The following is a 24,476-nucleotide window of genomic DNA, read 5'->3' on the forward strand; positions in this document are numbered from 1 at the left end:
AAACAATGAATCAAAAGTCACGAGGACGGAAAAGTCCAAGTTTGACCACGAAATGAATATTGTGATAAATCAAAAGAATGAACTCTGTTTGTCATTCAGTAACTAACAAACAGTGAGATCAGGGATTGCACAGAACCAAGATCAGGGATTAAGTCGGGATATGTTGGTCATCCTGGCTGAATTCAGCCTCAAGTCGAAAGCAGGTCAAAGTTAACCCGGCCCAGTTACTATGGTGATTTATTCTCTGCAGCTAGCCTGCTCCAGACCAGGCCAACAGCCGGGCCAACAGCCGGACCAACAGCCGGGCCAACAGCCGGGCCAAGATTAATCCTGGTGCTTCACCTGTATTTCCACCGTCAGTCCTGTGAGGAGTTGATGTGTTTTACAGCGTGTCCATGGTCTTTCTAAGTGTGTTGCATCATTTAAATGATCCTGCATTAAAATATTACATGTTGTCATTTCATTTAAATCTGTTGGCTGTTTGTAATTGCAACAGTCTTTGTATTGATTCAAGTGGTCGTATTATTACTCAGGCCAAGTGTTATGTTGCTGTGCTAATGAAGACTGCTGGTCAAACATTACTGTTTGCTGTGTGTGTGCATTTTGTTTAGCATTGGGAGGACACCACAATGTTTTCTAGTTGAATTTCTTTTTAATTCAGCAGTCCTCATGTGTCTCGGTTGCTTGGATCCTGGAATAGAGAGAGCAAAAGCACAGCCTTTGCTCTGTTGTCCGATCCGAAGCTTTGGTTCTGGTTGAGCTGAGTCTTGTGACCTACACTGAACGCTCCAGCTGTGACGTGTCTCTGTAGACTTCTGGTCTCTGTGGCGGTCGGACTAGTTTCCTGTTTGTTGCTTTATGTTTTCAATAATGTCATATTTGTCACGACGCCTGCAAGATTCACCGTCAACAGACGTCAACAACGCTGATCTCAAATCCCAGATCCTCCTGTCTGACTGCAGGACCTCCGTGGTGTATGATGACAAATACATCTGCTCGAAGCTCGGACCTTGAGAAGTGCTCACTAACACGGATTTTAAACATTTTTCAGATCTTTATCCTCGACTGTGTGTTGGATTTATATTTGTCTGTCACATCATGGAAAGTCTGAAAAACTGGTGTTCATCATGTTCATTTAAAAATCTTCCTGCTTATACAACCACAACTAGACTGAACACAGCCGATAACACCACACCGACCCGCCTGGACTGCACGAACGTCCCTCCTCATCTCTGCCTCTGATAGGCCGGTTGGAGATTGTTCGGGGGTGGATGGATGTTCGGTTCTTGGAGAATCAATGTGATTGTTCCAGTTTCATTCCAATCAATAAAACTAAGCGTCAGTCAATCAGCAGCGTTTCTTTGTGGCAAGTCAGCGAATCAACTTTATTATGCCTGCACAATCTTGCCAGATTGAAGGTTAACATGTCAAACAGTTAAAATTCATTCATCACTTTTTGATACATACAAAATCACTATAAAATGTCACTCTGTAATATCATGTCATTGCAACATCGCCTGTGTTTCCTCAACATTCACAAAATAAACTGATCGTCTCACCGCACGTCTTCTTCCTGTGGTAAAAAAAAAATCACATCTTCCTCTGAACGAAAGATTCAGGGAAGAACAGCGACCTCCTCGTCTGCTCGCTCAACAATTAGACCATTTTCTGTCAAAGAAAATAAAACGAGGGAGAATAAATAAAAGCAAAAGCAAAGAGATAAAGTCAGAGCACAGCTTGTCCTGATCCTCCGTCATCACTTCAGCTTCCTGCAGCTGTTACATCAAGTCCGACCAGATGGAAACACGATGCTTCTGTTCCAGGTGGAGGTGAGTTCAAAAACGTTTCAGCAGAAACCAGAAATATCCTGAGAGGCTCTGTAACCTGACAGGAAAGACGGTTTATTGGAAAAACCCCACTTTCAAAAAACATTCTTGGCAGGTGATTGGACGGAACATCTGTCTCATCATCATCTATCAACCAATCAGATCAACAGTAGGTGAGCGCTACCACCAGGAGGAGGAGCCAGCTGGTAAAATAAAACATTTTTGTTTACAAATAGAAAAATCCAAAAGTTTGTGAATTAAAAATGTTTGTTTGTGATCAAAAACATTCGTTTATAAATCAGAAAGTTGAGTGTAGTAAAAAGTTTTGTGTCGAGTCCAAAAGTAAAAAAAAAACGTATTGCTTACGAATAAAAGACTTTGTGAGTGAGTAGGAGAGAACTGATGCTACAGCAGCTACGCTAACCTCTGGAGGAGCCGCCATGTTGTTTCAAACCAACAGTCGCTTCTCTCGCTGGTTGTCACACTTAAACCACGCCCCCTGCTGACAGAAGTTCCTCAGAGGACACTATTTGGTTTAAACACGTACAATGTAAGTGGTTTTGTCCAAATGATTGAATTCATCACGATCATCGTCGTTATCATGTGAAGAAGATTGTCTTTCACTTCACCTGTTTTTAAATCAAGAACATCAGTCTGAGGCAGGTTTGGATTCATGTGTTAACTTTTAACACCCCAATTTATCAAGTTCTCAAAGTCCTAAAGGCTGTGGCGTAATCTCTGTAAACGGCAACAAATACACAGCTGTTGTTTAAGGCGGCGATTGTCTCAGAGAGACACAAGACAAAGAGTGAAATATTTGGCATATAGCATAAAAACTGCTTAAACAGTAAGTGAAGAGTCTTTGCGTCTTCAGTGCATCAGGATGAGGAGGAGGAGCTGCAGTGGGGAGATGGATATGAAGATGAAGAGTTCAGTTTTAAGGGACGGTGACGTGGAAGGGACTGCCGGGGACGTTCTCGTCGCCCCATTTGACGATGAGGATGTAGCTGCCTTGTTCTTTGACGGTGTACGTGACGTTGTACATCCTGTTGCCCATGTGTTTGACGTACACCTCCTCGCAAGGCGTCTTTGGCCCGTGAACGCCCACCATCAACATGTTGGTGCCTGCAGAATCGACAACAAAGACATCAGTGAACGGTGAAAATTATCCATTCACAAATCCTTCCTGTCTGTGTGTTTGTTCCTCACCTGCTTTGCTGCAGTCGACTGTGAATGTGTTCTTCTGACCTACGAAGGCTTTTGACAGGCCAGCGCCTCTCGAGATGACTTTACTGGCATCTGAGGAGAATTTGGGTAAAGAGGCGAAGGCCCCTCCCATCGCTGATGTCTTGCTGACAGTTTCCACGAGGACAGACGATGTCTCATGCAGACTGTGACCACCAGACAGACGAGGTCCTGCAGAGAGATTCAAGGAAATATTAGCTTACCTGTTTCAGATACACTTCACATTTTGTTTTGCTCCAAACTGCCTTTCAAAGCAAATTTGGCATTTGCACTTGAACTCTGGAGGCAGCAGGGGGAGTGAAGTGTAGACTGTAAAGTTTGGTAGAGACGGAATACAAGTTTGGATCTGTTGTTGCCAGGTTATGCAAGGCCCCTGAGTACCAATGAAGAGAAGCTCCAGGGAACTCCAGTGTACTGGAGTACTGGCCCATTTCAAGCACTGATCACAATAATCACACAAAATGTGAGCAGCTCTGTGGTCCATTGACCCACCTGAGACTTTGGCCTTAAAGGGGCTGCCTACGATGTGTTGGGGTCCTCCATACTTGATGGAGATCAGGTAGTTTCCAGGAGCCATGGGTGTGTAGGAAACTTTGTAGCCTTCAGGACAATCCTGACAGTCCATCTTCACCTTCGACGGCCCGTCGATGGTCACGGACAGAGCTCCTGAGCCGGCATTACACGTGTTCACAGCGAACTCCGACGCCACGCCTGACAGAGAAAACAGACATGATAAATACATTAAAATCTACATAATTTTATCATTGAGGTCTTTCAACTAAAAGGCGTTTATTTTTATGTATACCTGTGGTTCCTCCCTCCAGTCCTGGGCCAAAGGCAGAAACCATGCCGGGATCTCCGACCTGTCCTGGTTCTCCCACTCGGATCTTGAAGGGACTGCCAGGAACATGACTGCCATTGAAACGGACGTCGATAGAATGGACTCCATTTTCCTTCGGGATGAATCTGATAGCATGTTGGTCTGTAGGAAGACATGGACATGGGTTTTGACTGTCTCAGCGGTCATAATTATTCTCTACAATAATTTGTATCTTTCTTCCTGATTTAGTTGGGTCACCTGTAGATTGGCAGTCTTTTAGTTTGCAGTAAAGAAAGCTTTGATCATCAGAATCCATAGCTACATAGAGTTGGGTGTCATCTGCATAGTGATGCACATTATTTATGATGACATTTAAAAACAACATAAAACTAAAGGGTAGTGGGCCCAGACTTCAGCCTTGTGGTACTCCATGATAAATGTGAATGCTAATTTCATTTACAAACCCAAACTTTTCCTGCAGTTGGTATAACCACTGTGTTTTTACATTTAATCCCTTCACTTGACATTTATGATAAAGCGTGGGTCTTACCGCTGTCCAGCTCAGTGATGTAACACTCCTCTATGGCTCCTGATGGTGTGTGGATCTTAGCATCAATCAGCCCTCTGGCCCCATTCAGCTGTACAGCGAAGGAGGCTTCCTGCCCAACTTTCAGACCCATCTCCTTGTGAAGAACAGATGAAGAAAGAAAGAAAAAAGAGGGGTTTTATTTTGTTGCTTTACTGACAGCTAATTAAGACCATGTCCAACTGATTCCATTCACACAAGCAATTTTAGATCAAGATACACTGGCAACAGACAACTTCTTTGCTTTAACTTCTCATTCTGCAGTAAAACCTGTGTAATTAATACAACTGGCTGTTTTTACTCTGAGATCAGGGTTTCTAGATCAAACTTCTTCGGTTGTTTTTTGTAATTTGATGGAGGACACCATCCCCCTTGTTAGCAAAATGACCAAAATGCAATCCCCTTGTTAACCTGCCACTCCTCTCCATCCTCTCTCAGATTACAAATACTTCAACCCCTGTCCAGTCCTGTAACCAGACGCCATCCTATCCAGACCTATAACTGACACATTATTAATAATTATTACATTTTGACGGAGCGTTACTGTTTAAATCAGCTTAGCTTTTCTAGCCTTAAGGCTCTGAGCCCACCCTGTTTAAAATTAACAAATCACCTACTACCAATGGCAATAAATACATTATAAAGAGGGTTTCTGACAATCTGTTTATAGAGGTGCAAAATACCAGCTCAGCTGAAAAGGCTGCATGAGATGATAAGACGATAACGACAAAGGTCAGAAGCCAAATATATGCAGAACTATAGTTAACACAAGAAGATAGAGATACATTTATACACACCAGAAATACACTCTCTTGGTACGGAGCAGCCAGTCAGACACTAATAATAACTCTATTCATAGTAAATAGAAATGACACCTTTAATATAGCTGATGACACATCAGAAGGTTGAACATGGAGAGTCTTCACATATCAGTGACCTCAGCCGGCTCCTCACAAACTGTTTTATCTCAGTTAAAGAAGATTCAGATGACGTGTTCTCACCTGCAGGCTGGTGATGGTGAGGCGGCGAGCGTCGTCAGACAGAGTGGCAATGGGGACGATAAAGGGAGAGTCTGGGATGTGCTCATCGTTGAACTTAATGGACACCTCATAGTCGCCTGGAGAGAAGCAAACAACAAAATTAGATTATCATGTGTTTGAATATCATTATGTCATGTACATGTTCATGTGGTTTCCCAGGGGTCCATTCCTGGCTCGCTTTTATTTTCAATACACGTTAGATTGCAATCCAACAAGTCTACTAGTCTAGCTAATCTTCCTGACTATCTGAATGACATCAAATGCTGTAACTTTTTCTAAAATTGTATGATCATACATTTTTAGTGTGTTTAAAGTCAATCCACACAACAAAAAGCTAACAGACAAAAGTTTGGTGTTCAAATTCGTTTTTTGTCTCCTTAAAAAAGCTTTCGTTTACATACATTTTTTTTAATCTCTGCATTGATTGATTTTTTTTTTTTTTAAACATCATTTAAGTCACCAAGATGTTTTCTGTGCAGGAATTACTTTTTTTCAATGGGTTTTAATTGAAAAGCTGCACAAATTGGTGGGTCCACTGATCCCAACAACTAATGGAAAAGATGACAAAATATACAAAAATCTGAACCAGTTAATTAAAAAATAACGTTTCCTTGAAACAGCAACAAAAAACTTTCATTCTTATTCTGTTGATTCTGATGCCCCCTGTGGACAAAAGTCTTACGATCACCACTGCCTTCTGAATAAAGACCTGATCAGTCTGGCACTTGCATTCTTTTGAAAGTCACAAATGGTCATGTTTTCTTATTCAGATCATACAGAGGCATCAGTATTACATTGAGACTGCTTCATGACCTGCTAAAAGTTCCTTGTAGTACGTTTGAATAACTAAGATGAAGAAAATTCTTGGTCGGTTTCCGTTTTTCAGGAGGCTCAGATCATCAGGATCAACAGCGAGTGAGTATCATCTGCATATCGACGAACATTAGTTCTGTGCATGGATAGCTCTTGTTGGCAATAAAGCAGATAAGCAGATGACCCAGAATGATTTTGGTGCTCCACATCTAATTCAGTGTTTTGTCCAGCTAACATGTCTGTATTTGGGATTAAGTGTTATTTGATCAGGAGTCTCACCAGGCTCCTGAACCACATAGGCGACTCCACAGGATCCGTCCTTCCTGTCTTCAAAGGTGATCTCGGCCTTACTTGGTCCCTCCACAGCGATGGATAAACCTCCAGCGCCGGCCTCTCTGGTCCAGATACTGAATTCAGCTGAAAACACCAAACACAGCTCACACTTATCACCTTCTTCTATGCGTACAAGTGGTGGATGAGAAGCAACAACGCAGAACATTTTCTTTGATTTTAATAAATAGAAGAGACTGAGAAAGGGAGGGAGGACAGAGAAGAAGAAGAAATGAAGGGTATGAAAGTCTTTTCCCAGCCCACCTGGGATCCCTGCGACTCCTCGGTCCAGGCCGGTTCCTCCTGCTCGGACCTTGTGGGCCCCTCCCTCTCCCAGGGGCCCCACAGTGAACTGGAAGGGGCTCCCGGGGACGTGTTGGCCCCGATATTTAACATTAACAGTGTGGGCTCCCATCTCCTGAGGGATGAAGCGGACGCTGTAGGTGCTGTCCTCTCCTTTAATGATCTCTGCGTCCTCCGTCTTTCCTCCAGGACTCGTCACCTGAGCCGTCATCTCCTGGTTACTTGACTCACCTGAGAGGGAGGAGGAGGAGCAGGAGGAGCAGCAGGAGGAGGAGGATGAAGATGGAGAGAAAGAGGGACATGGATCAGATGATTTGTCTGGTAGGATTCAGATGAGGGTTAAGAGTCTGTGAGTCTTTACAGGACATGCAAACTCTTGTATATGTCATTAATACACACTATCAACCTTTTCTGGTCAGTAAACCCTTTTTTGAACAATTGTCAATTTTGAGATTTCGGTGTATTTTGCTTCCATAACTTGTCTTCATGTCTTTCAGACTAGAGGAAAGATCCATAATACACATTTAGGTGTTTATTTTTGTTTTCCTTCCAGATTTCTGTTCTGGGATACAGTACATGCCAATTAGTGAGACAGCTTCATTTACTAAATTGATTCTGATACAAATTAATTGCCGGATAATCACTTTTTCACAATGATTTTTTATCACCCAAAAAAATTACTGAAGTACAATATTGCCAAAATGTAAATGTAAAAGGCAAATATTGTACTTTTACTCCACTACATGTATTTGATACCTTTAGTTACTTGTTACTTTACAGATTACATGCTACATCAGGGCCAAAGTAGCTTGTTTTTTAATTAATTGATTTTCTCGTCAATCAGATAATAAACAGTGATTCTGATAATCAGCTGACTCACAGTGTACAGTATATACATACATGTAAATATATGGATCAGTTACTTTTACTTTTGATAGTTAAGCACATTTAATATCGGATACTTGAACACTTTTACTCAAGTACTTTCACTTTTACCAAAGTCATATTTTAACACCATATATTTACTTTTACTCGAGTATGACTTTTGGGTACTTTTTACAATAGTGGATATTAGTACTTTTACTGAAGCAAAGGATCTGAATACTTCTTCCAAATCTGAAATGTAGAAATTATAATTATAATGTTTTGCGACCACAGAATCCTTCAGTTCTACATGCAGCGACAAACATTAACATGCACGATCAGGTGAGAAGTTACAGAGAGGTGAGCAGCACACAGATGATTACCTGTCACACACATGCACACACACACACACACACACACACACACACACACTGTGAAAACCTGCCTCAGGATCAGTAAAGTTAGACTCCAGAACACACACACTCGTCCACACACACTTGTCCACACACACACTCGTCCACACACACTCCTCCACACACACTCCTCCACACACACACTCGTCCACACACACTCCTCCACACACACACTCGTCCACACACACACTCGTCCACACACACACTCGTCCACACACACACTCGTCCACACACACTCCTCCACACACACTCCTCCACACACACTCGTCCACACACACACTCGTCCACACACACTCCTCCACACACACTCGTCCACACACACTCGTCCACACACACACACTCGTCCACACACACTCCTCCACACACACTCCTCCACACACACACTCGTCCACACACACACTCCTCCACACACACACTCGTCCACACACACACTCGTCCACACACACTCGTCCACACACACACTCGTCCACACACACACTCGTCCACACACACTCGTCCACACACACACTCGTCCACACACACTCGTCCACACACACTCCTCCACACACACACTCGTCCACACACACTCGTCCACACACACTCCTCCACACACACACTCCTCCACACACACACTCGTCCACACACACTCGTCCACACACACTCGTCCACACACACACTCGTCCACACACACACTCGTCCACACACACCGTCCACACACACTCCTCCACACACACACTCGTCCACACACACTCGTCCACACACACCGTCCACACACACTCGTCCACACACACTCCTCCACACACACACTCGTCCACACACACTCGTCCACACACACACTCGTCCACACACACTCGTCCACACACACCGTCCACACACACTCGTCCACACACACTCCTCCACACACACTCCTCCACACACACACTCGTCCACACACACTCGTCCACACACACTCCTCCACACACACACTCCTCCACACACACTCGTCCACACACACTCGTCCACACACACTCCTCCACACACACTCCTCCACACACACTCCTCCACACACACACTCGTCCACACACACTCGTCCACACACACTCGTCCACACACACTCCTCCACACACACACTCGTCCACACACACACTCGTCCACACACACTCGTCCACACACACACTCCTCCACACACACACTCGTCCACACACACACTCGTCCACACACACCGTCCTGCAGCGGCGGTCGGCTGCCGGCCGGCATGCCGTTGAACCCGCTCAGACTCTCTCGTCCCAGGAAGTCTCCGAACACGTCTCTGAACGGCTCTCCTCCCACCTGCGTGCTCTCCTCCACGCGCACCTCCCTCTTGGTCTCCCCGGCCCGGGTCTTACTGATCTCCGTCCGCTCGGTGCGGGTGTAGGTGTGACTGCTGCGGGTGAACGTCCGCGTCAGACGCTCCTGAGCCGACACCATGTGGAACCAGTTCCCTAAAAGCAGTGGGGAGGAGCAGGGAGGAAACGAGGGTCAAAGAGAAGGAGGTGAAGAGGAGGAAGCAGAGGGGGCAGGCGGAGACAGGTGGAGGAGACGGTGATGTCACAGCTCACCTGGGATTTTGAGGTTGAGGTCACAGGTGCTGCCCACAGTGGCGATGGAGGGAGCCTGACGCTTCCTGGTGATGCTCTCCTTCATCCTGCCCTCCCCAAACACCTTGACTGTGAATGGACTTCCTGTTCACACACAAACATCATCACGTTAAAGTAACAGAGTACTTTTACACTGTAGTATTAATACTTCTACTTACATTTTACTGTCATTTATATTGAGAAAATTACTTATGATAGTGAAAGTACTTTCATTGATGAAAAATAAGTATAATAAGTAAATAAACAGATTATTTATCTCAAGTCTGTGTAAGGTGGTTCAAACAAACAGCTGAGTGTAAACAAATCAATACCTGATCAGATCAGATCTCATCATTGATCAGGGATGATCTCATAATGGATCAGGGATGATCTCATCATGGATCAGGGATGATCTCATCATGGATCAGATCGGATCTCATCATGGATCAGATCAGATCTCAGCTGGGTTTGTACCTGGGACGTGTTGGTCAGCGAACTTGATGTTGATGATGTAGTTTCCAGGCTCAGTTGGACAGTAGGTGACTTTACACGTCCCGTCCTCCACGTCCTCACAGTTAATGTCCACTTTACTGGGACCCTCGATGGACAGACCCAGACCTCCATAACCTGAGAGAGAGGAGGGCGGAGGTGGGGATCAAATAACAAATTAATAAATAAAATACAAACATCCTGTCATCCAATTCAATTAAAAACGGACATTTATGTGTTTTTTTCTGATTATTGTTACGCTCACATTAATTTATCTTCCCAAAAATTTAAATAATTACAATGCATATACACTGAAGTTAATAACAGTAACATGCACACATCGAAAATTAGCTTTTGTTTCTACCAGCCGTTGGTGTAGTTAGAATAAATATAGCTGAATTATTAGAATTTGGGATAATTGTTTTTATAAAAATCAGTGAAAAGTCCATTTTGAATTTTAAAAAAACAACTAAAACTGTTTCCAAAATTAAAAACTGTAATGAAACTCTCAGTTTTTAAGTCAAAATGGACAAAAAGTAATTGAAGTTTTAAGAAAACAGATTTGCTGACGTCAGATCACACGACTTCTGTGAGATTTCTAAAATTGTTCAGAACTTGTCTTTTGAATTGTGGTCTTCAACTTACCTGCGTTCCTGGTGTCCACGATGAACTCAGCCACCTCGAAGGTGTGCCCCTCCACCAGCCCCTGACCGTAAACCTTCACCTTACTGGCATCTCCGATCTCCGACTGGCCGACCATGATCTTAAAGGGACTGTTGGTCACATGTTTCCCGTTCTTCTTCACACTCACCACGTGTTCACCCACTTCCTTTGGTGTGAACGAGATCCCTGCAGGCGGGAGGAAAACATGAGGTTTCACTTCATAATATAATTAAGATTTCCTTCAATGAAGCAGAGTTACCAGAAGGAGGATTGAGTCATTGTTTTACTCGTGTAAAGTCAAATCAAAGTCCTAAACTTTAATTTTGAAGTCCTAAAGAAATCCTTCTTACTGGCTCATTTTACCACGAGCCACCTGTCAATGACAGGAAGCTACTGTCAAGTCTCTGCTGATGGTTGATTGATTTAAAAGTCATGGCTGTATCTTGGATTGTTACCACATTTTTTTCTTGCAATGTTAGCTATGAGCTAATGTTACTTTAAGCTACAGTTGAAAAGTTACTTTTGCCCCTGTCAGTTTCACACAAAACAGTTGTGTCATTCATTACCAAAGCTCCTTTAAATAATCCACATCTGTTCATTTATTGATTGATTGATTGTCTTATTTCCTCAACTAACAGTTGAGCTCGAAGTGAAACAGACTGACCGATGTGTCTGTTGGGCAGCCGCTTCAGCAGACACGGCTCTTCATTCCCGGACGGCGCTCTGATGCTCGCAGTCAGACTGCTCAGGTCCGTCTCTGTGATTTTTAAGGAAACGTCTGTTGCCGTGCCGACATTGAGCTGAGATGTCCTCATGGAGTCATCGCCTGGAGATCAATGAAATCAGATCAAAACAAGTAAGAACCAGGTCAACATATTGAGGGAGGCCATACAGGTAATTCTATTGCAGTCGTTGACAATAAAATTATAAAATAATCAAATGTAATTTCAAAACAGAAAACCCATTCAAAGGCTTGGTGCAACCAACATGTCAAATTTTAAACTTAGAACAAAGTTTCCAAAACACTGATAACACATTTTCACAGCTTACTTTTACGCCTTTCAATGTATTAAACTGGAGCAAAATATTCTAAATAAATGTGTCTAAATTTAGCTGATGGAAAAAGGTGGACACACAGGGACACACAGTGCCATCTCAGAGAGATAGAACAGAGTGTCGTCAGCATAAAGTGAAATTTGATGAATGAGATGCATTTATTAAAAAAAATAAAAGTCCCAAAATTCTCACGTTATAACTGGTACGGTGCTAAAGTAGGGACGTAGTTATTGAAATGATCGGGTATTAACAATTACATATGCAGTTAGCTAATATTGCTTAAGATTTACACCACATACACCAACACAAGACAACTGGTTAAGTGAAGAGCTTATGAGTTGAAAGACAAAACAAGCAGATTGGTGCATCCTTTCAAAAACTGAAGCTACAACAAAGGAATCTATGAGTTTATCTGGTTGTTTTCGTACCAGTGATCTTGGCTGTGAAGGGACTTCCTGGGATGTGTTTGTCATCAAACTTGACGATAATGTTGTAATCTCCAGGTACGGTGGGCAGGTAGGACACAGTACAGGTCCCGTCTTTGTTGTCTTTACAGCTGATCTCAGCTTTAGACGGACCTTCAACAGCCAGAGACAGACCGCCTGAAGAGAAACAGACAAATGAATAAATAAAGGCTGATCCCAGAGCAGGAGTTAAATTACCTGCACTGTAACATCTCCCATGGTAAAGTTAACATAATGTCCATTTTCACATAATTCACACATAATTACATCAGTACTTTAAATCTCATACTCAACACTCTAAACACTTTCTCTTGTTTACAATTCAATTTCAATCGCCTCTACTTACTACTCTACAACAAGCAGGACTGCTGCCAAAATCTTATCAAATATACTGATAAAACAAAGCAAATTAGAAATAATATTCTTCAAATGAAGACCTTGTTCTCTCTGGAGTTTGAAATATGTCATTTATAAATATGAATACATTTTTTTATTCAAAATATCACGGCAATTAAGCTTCACTGAATGGAAGTGAAGTGAAATAAAGCTTTAATTATGTACAAATGACTGACACCTTAACATAGCATGTTACGGTATTGATACCTTCTCCAGCATCTTTAGTGACGATAGTGAATGTGGCCGGTCTGTTCACCGTGCCGTGACTCAGACCAGGGCCGTACGCAGTCACATGACCACTATTAATGGCGTCAACGTAGAACTGGAGTGGACTTCCTGTAAAAGAGAAAACACGGGACAGGTTGATGAAGTGCAGCCAGGGTTTAGAACAATAGCTGATCCATCCTGAAGTCAAGCTGTTTGCTGATGATACTCTACTTTTTGTTTCCAAAGACTGAGACCTCTGATGAATTAATCCTGGACCAGCATAAAACAGAGAAACATCATTTAGTAAAAACACTCTGGGGAGGTACCTGGGATATGATTTCCATCATACTTGATGTCCATCTCGTGCAGGCCTCGTTCTGTCGGCGAGTACTTCACAGTGACGGTGCCGTCCTTGTTGTCGGTGATGTGAGGACATGCTGTTCGCCCAGACGGCATACGAACTTCACCTGAGGACAAAACACAGAAACAATACCTGTTCATGAATCATGGCTCCAGCTGGGACATTGTTGATAAAATCTGACATTTTATAAAGATAAAATGTTTTAATGTCTCTGCTGACAGATGTGGCTGGAGGAATTATCTTTTTGTGTTGCCCGTTTGCCCGTCCATACAAACAAATGTTCCACGTTTGTGAACGTCATATCTCAAGAACGCTGAGAGAATTTGGTGGTCAAAGGTCAAGGGTCAAGGTCACTGTGACCTCATGTCTGTCTGACATATCTCAGGAACGACAAAGTTGGGATGAAACATGTTGATTTCGATCTTCAGATGATCATTGTTGCATCATGTGATGAAGCTCTCTTAGTCCTCTGTACTCGTCTATGAAAACAGTCTCTAAGTGAAGACAGCATGTTTTCATATAGTCAATATAGTGACAACTTTACTATTTCACCACGACTACATTTACCTTTTATTAAATTCATTTAAAGTCTTCAAAGCCCCTCGAGGGAAACCGGAGGTGAGACTGTCCTGATAATTCAGCCGTGTCTACATATTCATACATGTGCAGACTGTCATATGAAAGGTTTTCATCTTTGTGACTAAAGATGATGCATGCTCTCGTCCTCTCTGATCAGACACTGATCCTTCAACAGACGGAAAAGTAGATGAACAAACTGAGAACTCACCTGTTCCTCTCACAGAGCGACATGTAAACAGAGCAGCTCTCACCTGTGATCTCTCCTTTCTGCACAGTGAAGGGAATGACCAGACTGAAGGGGCGGAGCATCGACTCCATCCCGTCCACGGGGCTGATGGGATCATCGGTGGCCTAAACCAGAGCCAGAGGGGAGGAGGGTTAGTGTTGCAGTACTGGGAACTCTGGGATATCGTCCAGAGAGAGGAGGAGGAGGAGGAGGAGGAGGCAAGGCAGGATGGAAGAGAGGCTGAGCGAGCATCAGGGGCTGGTTCACTAGGATTTGGACTGGTCTCAAACCAGTTAGACACTGTTCAGTGATGAAAAGCAAGTCTAGTGTCCAGTCTTCATAAAGAACTAAAACAAAGTTTATGTTGAGTTTAAGTTTTCTGCAGAGAAGAGAGAAGTCCTGCTAGAAGCTGTCACGTCTTTATTTACTTCACAGACCTTCTGAAGACCTCGGAGATGGTTGCTTACATGATCCTGTTTAAATCAGTCTACGCTAAAGCTTCTGTCTGTCACCTCATCAGAATCAGAATCAGAATCAGAATCAGAATTCCTTTATTTGTCCTGCAAATGGGGAAATTTCTTTGTCAAAGCAGCCAAAGGACAGTAATTACAATAAACAATAATGAAAAGTAAAAAAATAAACAATATAATAGGAAGATAAGAAATAGAATTGACTCGTATATACATAATATTTACAATATGAACAGTGTAATTATACACAATGACGTCGTTTGGAGTAAACTCTGGATGTCGCCACTTCAGGACACTTGGATTGCAGCGGACGAGCAGTATGGAGGAATATTACAAAGTTTTTGTGTAGTTTTATGGATTACTGCTGCAGGACGGTACCCCGCGGGTCCCCAGCTGCACTCTGAGGAATAAGAAACTACACCGGACTTCTCATCAGCAGGAGGGGGAGTCGACAATGACTGAATTTCGTTCTAGAGTGAACTATTCCTTTAAATGCCGGAGTGGCGACAACGAGACAACAATAATTTTATCATTGTCATTATGTTTTATTGACGAACAGCCTTTTTGTATGTGGTTACAGATTTGAGGGATATTTAGCGTTCTAAGATCATCTCGGAAATAACATTCAAATGAGCGAAAATAGTATCTATCAAAACACTGTTGCACTAATAAAAATGAGCATATCTCAAAAATATAAAATATGTTTATAGTTCAAATAACTTATTAAGTGATACAAAATGTTTTATTCATGTTTCACATTCATAACAGTTTTGGGATCAACGTGTTTATTTATTTGGTCAAAACTAATTTGAAAATGTCTGATTTTTGCTTTTTTAAACTTATAACACAATTTGTATACTTTCATCAATAATTATGTTTAGTCGACTGACACAACCTTTTAGTTCAAGTTGTACAGATTTAAGGGAAGTGAAGCATCTGAAGATACTTCATCATCAGGAGAGGATAAACTGTCTTTGTGAAACCAGCCCTCTGACCCCACTCTGATCATGCAGATTGAACATGCAGCACCATGCTGAGCCAATACAAAATCAATAAGAGAATCTGGGTTGTTATTGACGGTGAGAGGACAGTTTCAGTGTGTGATCGTTCTGTGTACCCAGTGAGGGGAGAAGCCCACATAGGGAGTGAAGGGCTGCTGTAACTGAAGCTTGTCACATGGTTCCTCTATTATTGGGACGGTATCACTCGCCTAACAGGGAACAAGGTACAACCTTTAGAACACACACACACACACACACACACACACACACACACACACACACACACACACACACCTGCATGCACAAACACAAACGTGTCAGTTTTGTTGTTTTTATGTGTGACAGAAGGAACGACATCGTGATGTGTTCGAGGACAAGTTTACACTGCAGGTCTTTTAATTTAATCTCATGTTAACATTTAGCATGTTAGCATTTCAGTGCTCTGTGTTAGCATGAACCTTAAGCTAAGCTAAGACTGACATCATTTATTAAAGGGACAATTCACCCAAAAAGTAAAATTCACACGTTATCTATACAGCATGGGGGGATAATGACTGACCTTTCCTTTTTTTGGGTGAACTGTTCCTTTAAACTTGAGCTAATCTTAAACAACAGACACAACATGCTACAAACGTCTGAACCCTCTGACCCTGAACCTTCTGCTGGGACTCACCACCACGTGGAAGGGGCTGTTGGGGATGTTTTCTCCTCCAAACCGGATGGTGATGACGTACTTCCCGGGCTCCGGAGCCGTGTAGTAAATATCAAATGTGCCGTCGGCGTTCTCCACCACGTCCACGTCCAGCTCCGCTCCGTCTGGAGTCGACACCTTACAGGTGACTTTACCTTTCCCAGCAGCCTTTGCATCCACAGTGATGACGGTCTCCTCTCCGATCTGGATGGTCGGGCCGATACCTGATCCTGACGAGACGACGACGGATCAGTCAGTGACAAACAGTGAGTGGGAGTTTTCCTTTTAAAATGTCTCTGAAAACTATTTTGCTTAGATTGTTTGTATCTTTATTCCTATTTGTTTGATTTGATTTATTTTCTCCTCTCAACACATTCAGAGGCTTAGAGACGCTGTCTCAGAGAGGGGGACCTCCTCTCGGGGCAGTTTGGATTTATTTTTGCTTCCCAGGTCACAGCAGGGCAGCTGAGCTCATCAGAGGGGCATCTGCTGCTCATCTGCCCCTGTGGTGTTATTAAAGAGAGGCCATGAGGACTGAGGGCAGGAGACACTAAATCTTCTATCGTAGCAAATGTTTACAGTTTCACTATTAACAGATCATTTCACCTAACAAACTGATTAGTTTGATACTAATCGTGTCCTCGATAAGCCTCCTGCAATTCATGATTAGTCATGTATTTTATGTTTTCTTATAAATAAAAAGATTGTAGCTGATGCTAGCTCAGTGCGCGAACCAAATGAATCCATCCGCTCCATGATCAGTAAAATATTACATATTTTCTCCTGCATATTGATTTGTAATATTTCCTGTAACAGTTTAAAACAACCAGAGACATTAAAGGTTTTTACATCATCACCAACAATATGACATCTTATATAAACAAGAATTATCGGTTAAACTAACAGAAAACAACTGTTTCACTCTAACTTCTCATTCTGCAGTAAATCCTGACGTCACAGTGATGTCACAGTGATGTCACAGTGTAATGTCTGTAGGAAAATGACACTATCCATGTACAGATTGGTTCATTTAGTCCTCACTGTCACTGTCATATTCAGTCTGACACTACGTTGGAAATTTCCTGGATAAAATAAGCCAACCAATCAGGAAGAGGCATCATTTTCCCCGGTCACCATCTTCAGGTAACGGTGAAACAACGTGAATAACTGTGGAAACTCTGCACTGCAGAAGAAACAGAAGCCGCTGATGGAGGAGGCAAAGAAGGTGAAGAGGGAGGTGATAGAAACCGAGCTAAAACAGGAGTGAACAGACGGACGATCACTGGATGGAGACGCTCCGGTGTTGTGACAAAGTCTGTTCCCCCGTTGATCTGTGTCTCCTCTCAGCACCGAGACCACAGACGCTTCAACACCACCATTCTTTCTACTAAACCTGCTATTACTAATACAAGCGGCTGTTTTACTGACTGTTCACATTTAAAAAAACGTCTGCATCGCTCTACCAGACGTCTCAGACAGCACCGGGAACCTCTGAATGAAACAAACATACTCACCCAGTCCGTGTCCTCCGATCGACACTGTAAGAAAACAACCAGAGGATCATTGACGCTGTGACACATTCATGATGATGAAATCTGATTGGTTCCCAGAGCAGTGATGGGCGGAGTCTGACCTGTCACCAGACACTTGCTGGCGTCTCCGGTGGGCAGGGCGTGGATGCGGTACGGTGAGTAGGGGATCTCGTCTCCTCCGTACTTGATGGTGATGGTGTAGCGTCCCGTCATGTCCGGGACATAGGACACCGTGTACGTCCCGTCTCTGTTGTCCCGGATGTTCGCTTTCTTAGGTTTTCCCTCTGGATCCTGGAGACACACGGACAGGAAGTCAGCGAGGTGTGAATGTGTTTTAAGGTGCACGACTGCGGCCATCAGTGGTCTCCTACAGAACCATGTTCCTTTGAGATACAACCCGACTTGTGCCAAAACCTCACCAACCCACGGCCAGTCGTGCTAAGAAAAGGGATCCGTAATAACTCTGGCAGCTGGCGTCCACTCAGACAGTCCAACTATTAACACAGTTTTCAGACAGCTGTCACTGGACTCAGACTCCAGACCCGAAGGTCTTAAACTCCACAACACAATAATTTGGTGCCTTGAGTTCTGACTCTGACGGTTCCTGCTGGAATAAAAACCCTGGATGGCCGCCGATGGTTTGAGACCAGTGGTGTTCACAGTACTCACATGTACCGTTCACATCAACATCACACAGCTTCTAACTCTACTCAGTGCAGCAGAGGAGGGGTGGATGGATGGATGGAGGCGGGTTTACGAAGCACTCTGGTTAGTGGAGAACTGAACCACACGTCTGTTAGATCATTAGACAAACTGATGGAGGTCAGTCCACATGAACCACAGGAGGGAGGAGGGAGTAAACAGATCTGATCCCCCGAATCTGTATCAGTCCTTTACTTATCAGAATATACTTAAAGTATCATTATAATTATTGATGCATTCATGTGTTCATCATGTTGTTGTAGCTGGTGAACGTGTTAATGTCAGAGACAGAGTTTCACAAAGTTTATAAAGTGTCTCCAACTCAACAACTCACTATGAATTTATTTATTCTTGTTTTAATAGAAAGTAAAAGCAGATTTTGTTGTTTATAATTAAATATTCTTGAGGTATTTACTGTTTAATCTTTATCTGGTCTTTCAGCAGCTGTTCTGGAGCTTTCATGCTATCACACCACATTCATCAGCAAATGAAGTCCGTCTGAAAGAACAGAACTTCTGGATCATATTACATGAAGAGTCCACCGGCTCTTTTAAATATATCTGCACAGAACGTCAAATAGAAAGAATCAACTTTCATCGATCCGATGCAGAAAAATTAATCCAACATAAATCCATCAATGTCTTTATATTCTGTGATTAAACAAGGAGGGGGGGCAGACATGAGACAGGGGAGGAGGTGACGGAGAGTGCAGGCCTTACACAGCCTCTCTTATGAATACTGAAGGGGATGGTTTTCTTTACTATATGTGACTCCCACACCCTCCTGCCCCAGTCCTCCACAAACACAGAGGCCTCACGCCTGCATCCATCCGGACCCTGCAGCAACAGGAACGAGCCCAGCAGGAAGAACAGGACGTCACATGGACAGTTTGAATCAGGGGTTAAAACAGACAGATCATCAGAAGAGTGCAGGTGGAGGCTCACATCCAGTCCTGATGACATAAATCTGAAGCCTGTGATCACAAACTGATTCCTGTTTAAATTCAAGTTATCTGTAGTTTTCTACATGTACAAGAAAGAAGATGTCACGACTGTACCAAGCTGGTTTACGAGCTAAAGTGAAACCCTGGTCTTTCTCAGCCATGATTACCTCCAGAACCAGGCAGGAAGCTGTCACTCACCAGTATCTGAACTGTGAGCAGTCCCTCTCCGGCATCTCTGGCATCAATGGTGAATTCAACCGGCAGACTGGCCGGCACTCCGGATGCATTCAGTCCTGGACCGCTGGCTCGAACTTTACTGGCATCGTGAGCCGGTAACGTTTTGATCTTAAAAGGACTGAGAGGAGACAGTTTGAAAGGTAAAACTCAAACCAGGACAACATGATGAGTTTTCTTGTTCGGATCTCTTCTGTACTGACCTGCGAGGGACCTCCTGGTCCGCGTACTTCACACACACTGTGTACGGGCCATCATTGGCAGGAGTGTAGTTGACTGTGTGAGTACCGTCGCCGTTGTCCTTGATGCTGATTGGCTCAGCTACACCTGAAGAGCGGAGAGAGTGTCACAATCAGTTCTACCTGCTGTTAGACAAGACTGAGATTTAGACTTTTAGGGCCCAGACACAGCAAACTGACATCAAAGAAGTAGCAGGTCGATTAGAAATCAAGATGTTCTAGACACAGTTTGATCTGGTCCTCAAAGACCCTTTAGTCGTGGACTCAAGTTGAAATCATGAACTCATATTCTCCCTATCTTCATGTATACTAAGTCCTAGTCCTTCCTGTGGAAAAGAAGGATGGCCATAGCATCCAGACACACTGGATGACATCAGAGAAGTGACATCAGAGAAGTGACATCAGAGAAGTGACATCAGAGAAGTAGTGCTGATGAAGGCAGACTGTTATGTCGCTTCAGGATGCCTGTACCGTGGCCAAAAAGTTGCACTTGAACACACCCACCACTAAAGGGTCTTTAGGATAACCCAGAGGACCTGAGGACCTGAAGAGAGGACCTGTTGGGTCCACACTGTCTGGAGCATTTTGATTTCCAATTGGTCTTAATGAAATTAAAGGTTCTCAGGTCAGGTTATTTTTCCAGTATGGATTGAACTCTAATTTGTTAGTTTGTTTGTGTTGAAGCAGGTTTGAGCATTGGACTTTAAGACTGATGAGATTTTAGTCGGTCCTCCACGTCTACAAGGGACTGGTTCAGAACTAGGACTGAGAATAGAGTTAGGGTGAGGACTCATTTATGGTCTTGACTAGAGGGTGGGACTAAACAAATGGCTGAACTAGGTCTTGGGTCCACATTTTCTTTTCTAACCCAGATCTTAGTTGGTCTGGCAAAAAATTCTAGGGCTTCCAGGTCACATATCTTTCTGCCAGTATCAGTGACTGCATACAAATCCTTGTAGCATTTGAAAGAAAAGAGTTAAGATCGCCTTGATCAGGTGAACAGTTTCTGGGGTCTTTGCTGTCACCCCGGATATAAGTTATTGAAGAAGGTAGGTATCAGTCTCGACAGCATCATGTATTCAGACTAAACTTCCAGTTTGAAAACATCCGTCATGAATCTGAATCCCTTCAGTTGAGATTAGTCCATGAAAGAAAGTGAAGACGAATCAGGGTTGTGTTCAGGGTCTTACCTGTGGGCCCATACAGCTGGACCACTAGGGGGGCCACCCCAGCTTTGCTGTTGTCTACAGTGAAGGTCTGAGGGACGTGGGCTCGGACTCCACTTCCCAGGCCGGGACCTGAACACTTCACTTTACTTGGATCAACTAGCTCCCGCACTGGAACCCGAAATGGGCTTCCTGCAATACAAAGAGAAGTGGAAAGAATAAGTCATTGCTGTACCTGAATCTGCATCTGTACCGTACCCTGCCTTACATAGCCCAGGATTTTGACAAAATGGTGGATGAAGCAGTCTGAATCATCACCTGGGATAGGAAGGCCTCCGAAGGTGATGTTGACGTCGTACTCTCCAGGAGTGAAGGGGATGTACTCTACACTGCAGCTGCCATCTTTGTTGTCCTTACATGACATCTTCGCCTCTGATGGACCCTCAATGGCCAGGCCAAGACCTCCGGTGCCAGCACCTCTGAGGCAGAGACAGGGCAGAGGGGAAATAAGAAGGAAGTTTGGATGGACTGAATCGAAGACAAAACATTCTTGTTTGATAGTAATCCAAGCGTGCTACATGAAAAAAGAGAGTGAAATCACCTGGTCTCGACAGTGAAGCGGTTTGGTTTGTTAACCAGTCCTTCCTCCAGGCCTGGACCGTAGGCTCGGACTCGACTAGGATCACAACCCTCAGTCACCGACACCCTGAATGGACTCTTTGGCACCGAGACTTCATCGAACAACACTTCAATCAGATGCAAACCTGCACACAGACAGGGAGAGAGAAATAGGTTATTTTAACTTGGAGCATTTAGCATGTTAGCTTGCCAAACCTTAGATCTAAGGCAAGGGATTGTCACAAATTATCACATACTGACGTGTCAACTGACGGCTAGAACACAAGAAGTCAAGGTACCATAGCTGGGATGTGCCGATGTTTCTCTAGAGTTGATGGGTGTCGATGCTAAGAAAATATGACAGCATCGTATCCCAGTATCCCATTTACCATCACGAGAAATCAGACACAAACTCCACCTTAATTTATGGCCAATTCTGAACCAATAACTGTCTTGACAGTGCAAACCTTTGAGGGTACTGAGTGCCAGAGAGTCCAACATGGAGGAAGCTATAAGCTGTGTGTCACCATCCAGTTTGGTAAATCCCTCATCTGCTGAAGAACAAAGTGCTCCACAACAGAGATCAGTCCACACACGTTTTGCGCTTTTTGGGATAGGAGGGTAGGGTAAAGTGTTTGGGCTGAATGACCATCCAAATGGAGGCTTTTCAGAGGCACTGGCAGGGTAGGAGCGAATAGTGCCACAGTAACATAAGAAAATCACCACAGCTGAAGACGCCATACTGAAATACATAAGTGCCATCAATCATCGTATTAGGGTCTTGAAGGGTTGTTTTATTTCATAGGGGGAGATCTCAACCACTACCCCTTTAACTGCAGGGCAGGGGTCAAAATGGAAATGGGATTGAGCCTTAAAGTCTTGGTGTACTGATGGCAACGAAGCTAGCTACCTTGCAAAACTGTAGTTTAGTTAAGTAACACCAAGCTGGGTACCATGGCAAGCTAGTGTAGGCTAGCATTTACATTACATTTACATTACATTTACATTACATTTACATAACATTTACATTACATTTAGCAGACGCTTTTGTCCAAAGCGACTTACAATAAGTAGTAATAAGCTTCTAGCACCACCTATTGCAGAAGGACAGGTGAACTAAGTTTGTTTTTTGTCTTGTTTGATGCTTTATCAAGACAAAGCTAACTAGATTACAACTACAACTAATTTCACACCTACAGTTACCCTCACTAACACTGGGATTATCCTGTTCTCAGTTGTAGGTGATGAGCCGCTGTGTCGCTCAAACAAGCTTGAATATTAGATTCTTTACCCACATTTTCCAGCTGGTGTAGGTTTTTGAACTAGCAACCCTTTGGCTATAAGCGCATGTACTGTATGTGAGCAGCAGAAGAGACACGGACAGCAAATCAGCTCCATTAAAATCCCAGTGTGCCTGAAGCCTCCACAGGGGAGAGTATTTCTGTCCCACAATGCAATGGGCTGCAGCATGTCACACATTACTATCAGTGGAAAACCATCTGCTGCGAGCAGACAGACTCCAGCTATTAATACATCCACTCATCCCTCCCAGCTCTCACCCTGCCTTTACTCTTTCACTGAGCTCTTACAGGCTCGACGACATTCATTCATTTAATCTTAAATACATATTTCTATATCGTACGCTGTATATCTGTTACAGCTTTTCTCAGAGACACTATTGCATTACTGCCCTCATCTCTGTTTATTTGGCATGCATCTTACTTCAAGACAGTTTGTCATGTGAGGATTAACTTCTATAAATATACTGCAACACTATTACTATCACGTTCAGGTTGAATTACCTTCACCATAGACCATATTCATCTCTTTCCTCTGACATCACACTCGGGGTACAAGGCTCAAATGTTGTACTGTGTTTCAGATTGTAAGTCTTATTAACGTGGTGAATCGAACAAATACTTCAATACATTTCACCACTTTCTGATTGATCAGCAACTGTAAAGACAACTGATAGTTATAAATCTGGAGGGACATGTCGCCATATTTCAAGAAAACAAAACATATTTGATAACAATTAGCTAACGTTAGCATTTCAGCCACTTCATAGCTCACGTTACTGTTTGATAGTGTTACACAATATGAACATTCATCTTGTACCTGTTTATATACGCCTGGAAGTGAAACACACTGGACGTCATCAAACTGTGACTTTAGCTAGGAAGCGGTTGAATGCTAACGTTAGCTAACAGGTTATCAAACATGTTGCTTCATTAGCATGTTAACATGCATAGATATAGTTTGTTTAATAATTATGATGCATGTTAACAATAAGAATAGTTAAGGCACTTAAAGACTTAGCATGTTAGCGGATCATCATGATGGAAAATATCCCTTTTTCACTCGTGTTGACTTATTTACTCAGCTTAGGTTTAAAGCTAGCATGCTAAAGTTAGCCCTTTAGTGCCCTACTGTTAGCACGATAACATAAATTGAGTAACACTTCTGTTAACATGTGGATTGTGTTTAAACACCATAAAAGTTAGACATTAAGAGTGCTAAACATGATGAAATCATTCTGCAGAAACAAGTTTATTTGCTGAAGCCACAAATGCCTCGCACGCCTCTTTCCTTTTACTGTGGCAGAGGGAAAACAGAAGCTTTATG

General features: G+C 43.2%; 1 protein-coding gene across 14 annotated transcripts in view; it reads right to left on the reverse strand.

The window, feature by feature from the left end:
- Nucleotides 1-1,356: 1,356 nt before the first annotated feature.
- Nucleotides 1,357-24,476, reverse strand: part of LOC311252669 (filamin-C-like) — a gene marked incomplete at its 3' end in the record, with an annotated part of 53,139 nt that continues 30,019 nt past the window's right edge. For 5 of the 14 annotated variants that reach the window (XM_084346020.1, XM_084346010.1, XM_084346012.1 and 2 more), the window contains 26 exons: nucleotides 21,835-21,997; nucleotides 21,552-21,712; nucleotides 21,258-21,425; nucleotides 20,032-20,155; nucleotides 19,793-19,949; nucleotides 18,051-18,240; nucleotides 17,932-17,955; nucleotides 16,400-16,647; nucleotides 15,843-15,935; nucleotides 14,281-14,380; nucleotides 13,416-13,556; nucleotides 13,090-13,218; nucleotides 12,451-12,624; nucleotides 11,631-11,792; nucleotides 10,949-11,152; nucleotides 10,289-10,441; nucleotides 9,797-9,919; nucleotides 9,422-9,679; nucleotides 6,925-7,194; nucleotides 6,610-6,747; nucleotides 5,479-5,594; nucleotides 4,442-4,574; nucleotides 3,877-4,053; nucleotides 3,564-3,782; nucleotides 3,036-3,242; nucleotides 1,357-2,951 (listed from right to left, as the gene is read on the reverse strand). In XM_084346020.1, the coding sequence (XP_084202146.1) occupies nucleotides 2,764-2,951; nucleotides 3,036-3,242; nucleotides 3,564-3,782; nucleotides 3,877-4,053; nucleotides 4,442-4,574; nucleotides 5,479-5,594; nucleotides 6,610-6,747; nucleotides 6,925-7,194; nucleotides 9,422-9,679; nucleotides 9,797-9,919; nucleotides 10,289-10,441; nucleotides 10,949-11,152; nucleotides 11,631-11,792; nucleotides 12,451-12,624; nucleotides 13,090-13,218; nucleotides 13,416-13,556; nucleotides 14,281-14,380; nucleotides 15,843-15,935; nucleotides 16,400-16,647; nucleotides 17,932-17,955; nucleotides 18,051-18,240; nucleotides 19,793-19,949; nucleotides 20,032-20,155; nucleotides 21,258-21,425; nucleotides 21,552-21,712; nucleotides 21,835-21,997 (4,220 nt within the window). The remainder of the gene's footprint in view (nucleotides 2,952-3,035; nucleotides 3,243-3,563; nucleotides 3,783-3,876; nucleotides 4,054-4,441; nucleotides 4,575-5,478; nucleotides 5,595-6,609; nucleotides 6,748-6,924; nucleotides 7,195-9,421; nucleotides 9,680-9,796; nucleotides 9,920-10,288; nucleotides 10,442-10,948; nucleotides 11,153-11,630; nucleotides 11,793-12,450; nucleotides 12,625-13,089; nucleotides 13,219-13,415; nucleotides 13,557-14,280; nucleotides 14,381-15,842; nucleotides 15,936-16,399; nucleotides 16,648-17,931; nucleotides 17,956-18,050; nucleotides 18,241-19,792; nucleotides 19,950-20,031; nucleotides 20,156-21,257; nucleotides 21,426-21,551; nucleotides 21,713-21,834; nucleotides 21,998-24,476) is intronic. The other 9 variants (XM_084346021.1, XM_084346017.1, XM_084346014.1 and 6 more) reach the window with 6 other exon arrangements.

This window comes from Pagrus pagrus, assembly GCF_965226575.1.
Source record: "Pagrus pagrus genome assembly, chromosome: 23".
Taxonomy (NCBI): domain Eukaryota; kingdom Metazoa; phylum Chordata; class Actinopteri; order Spariformes; family Sparidae; genus Pagrus; species Pagrus pagrus.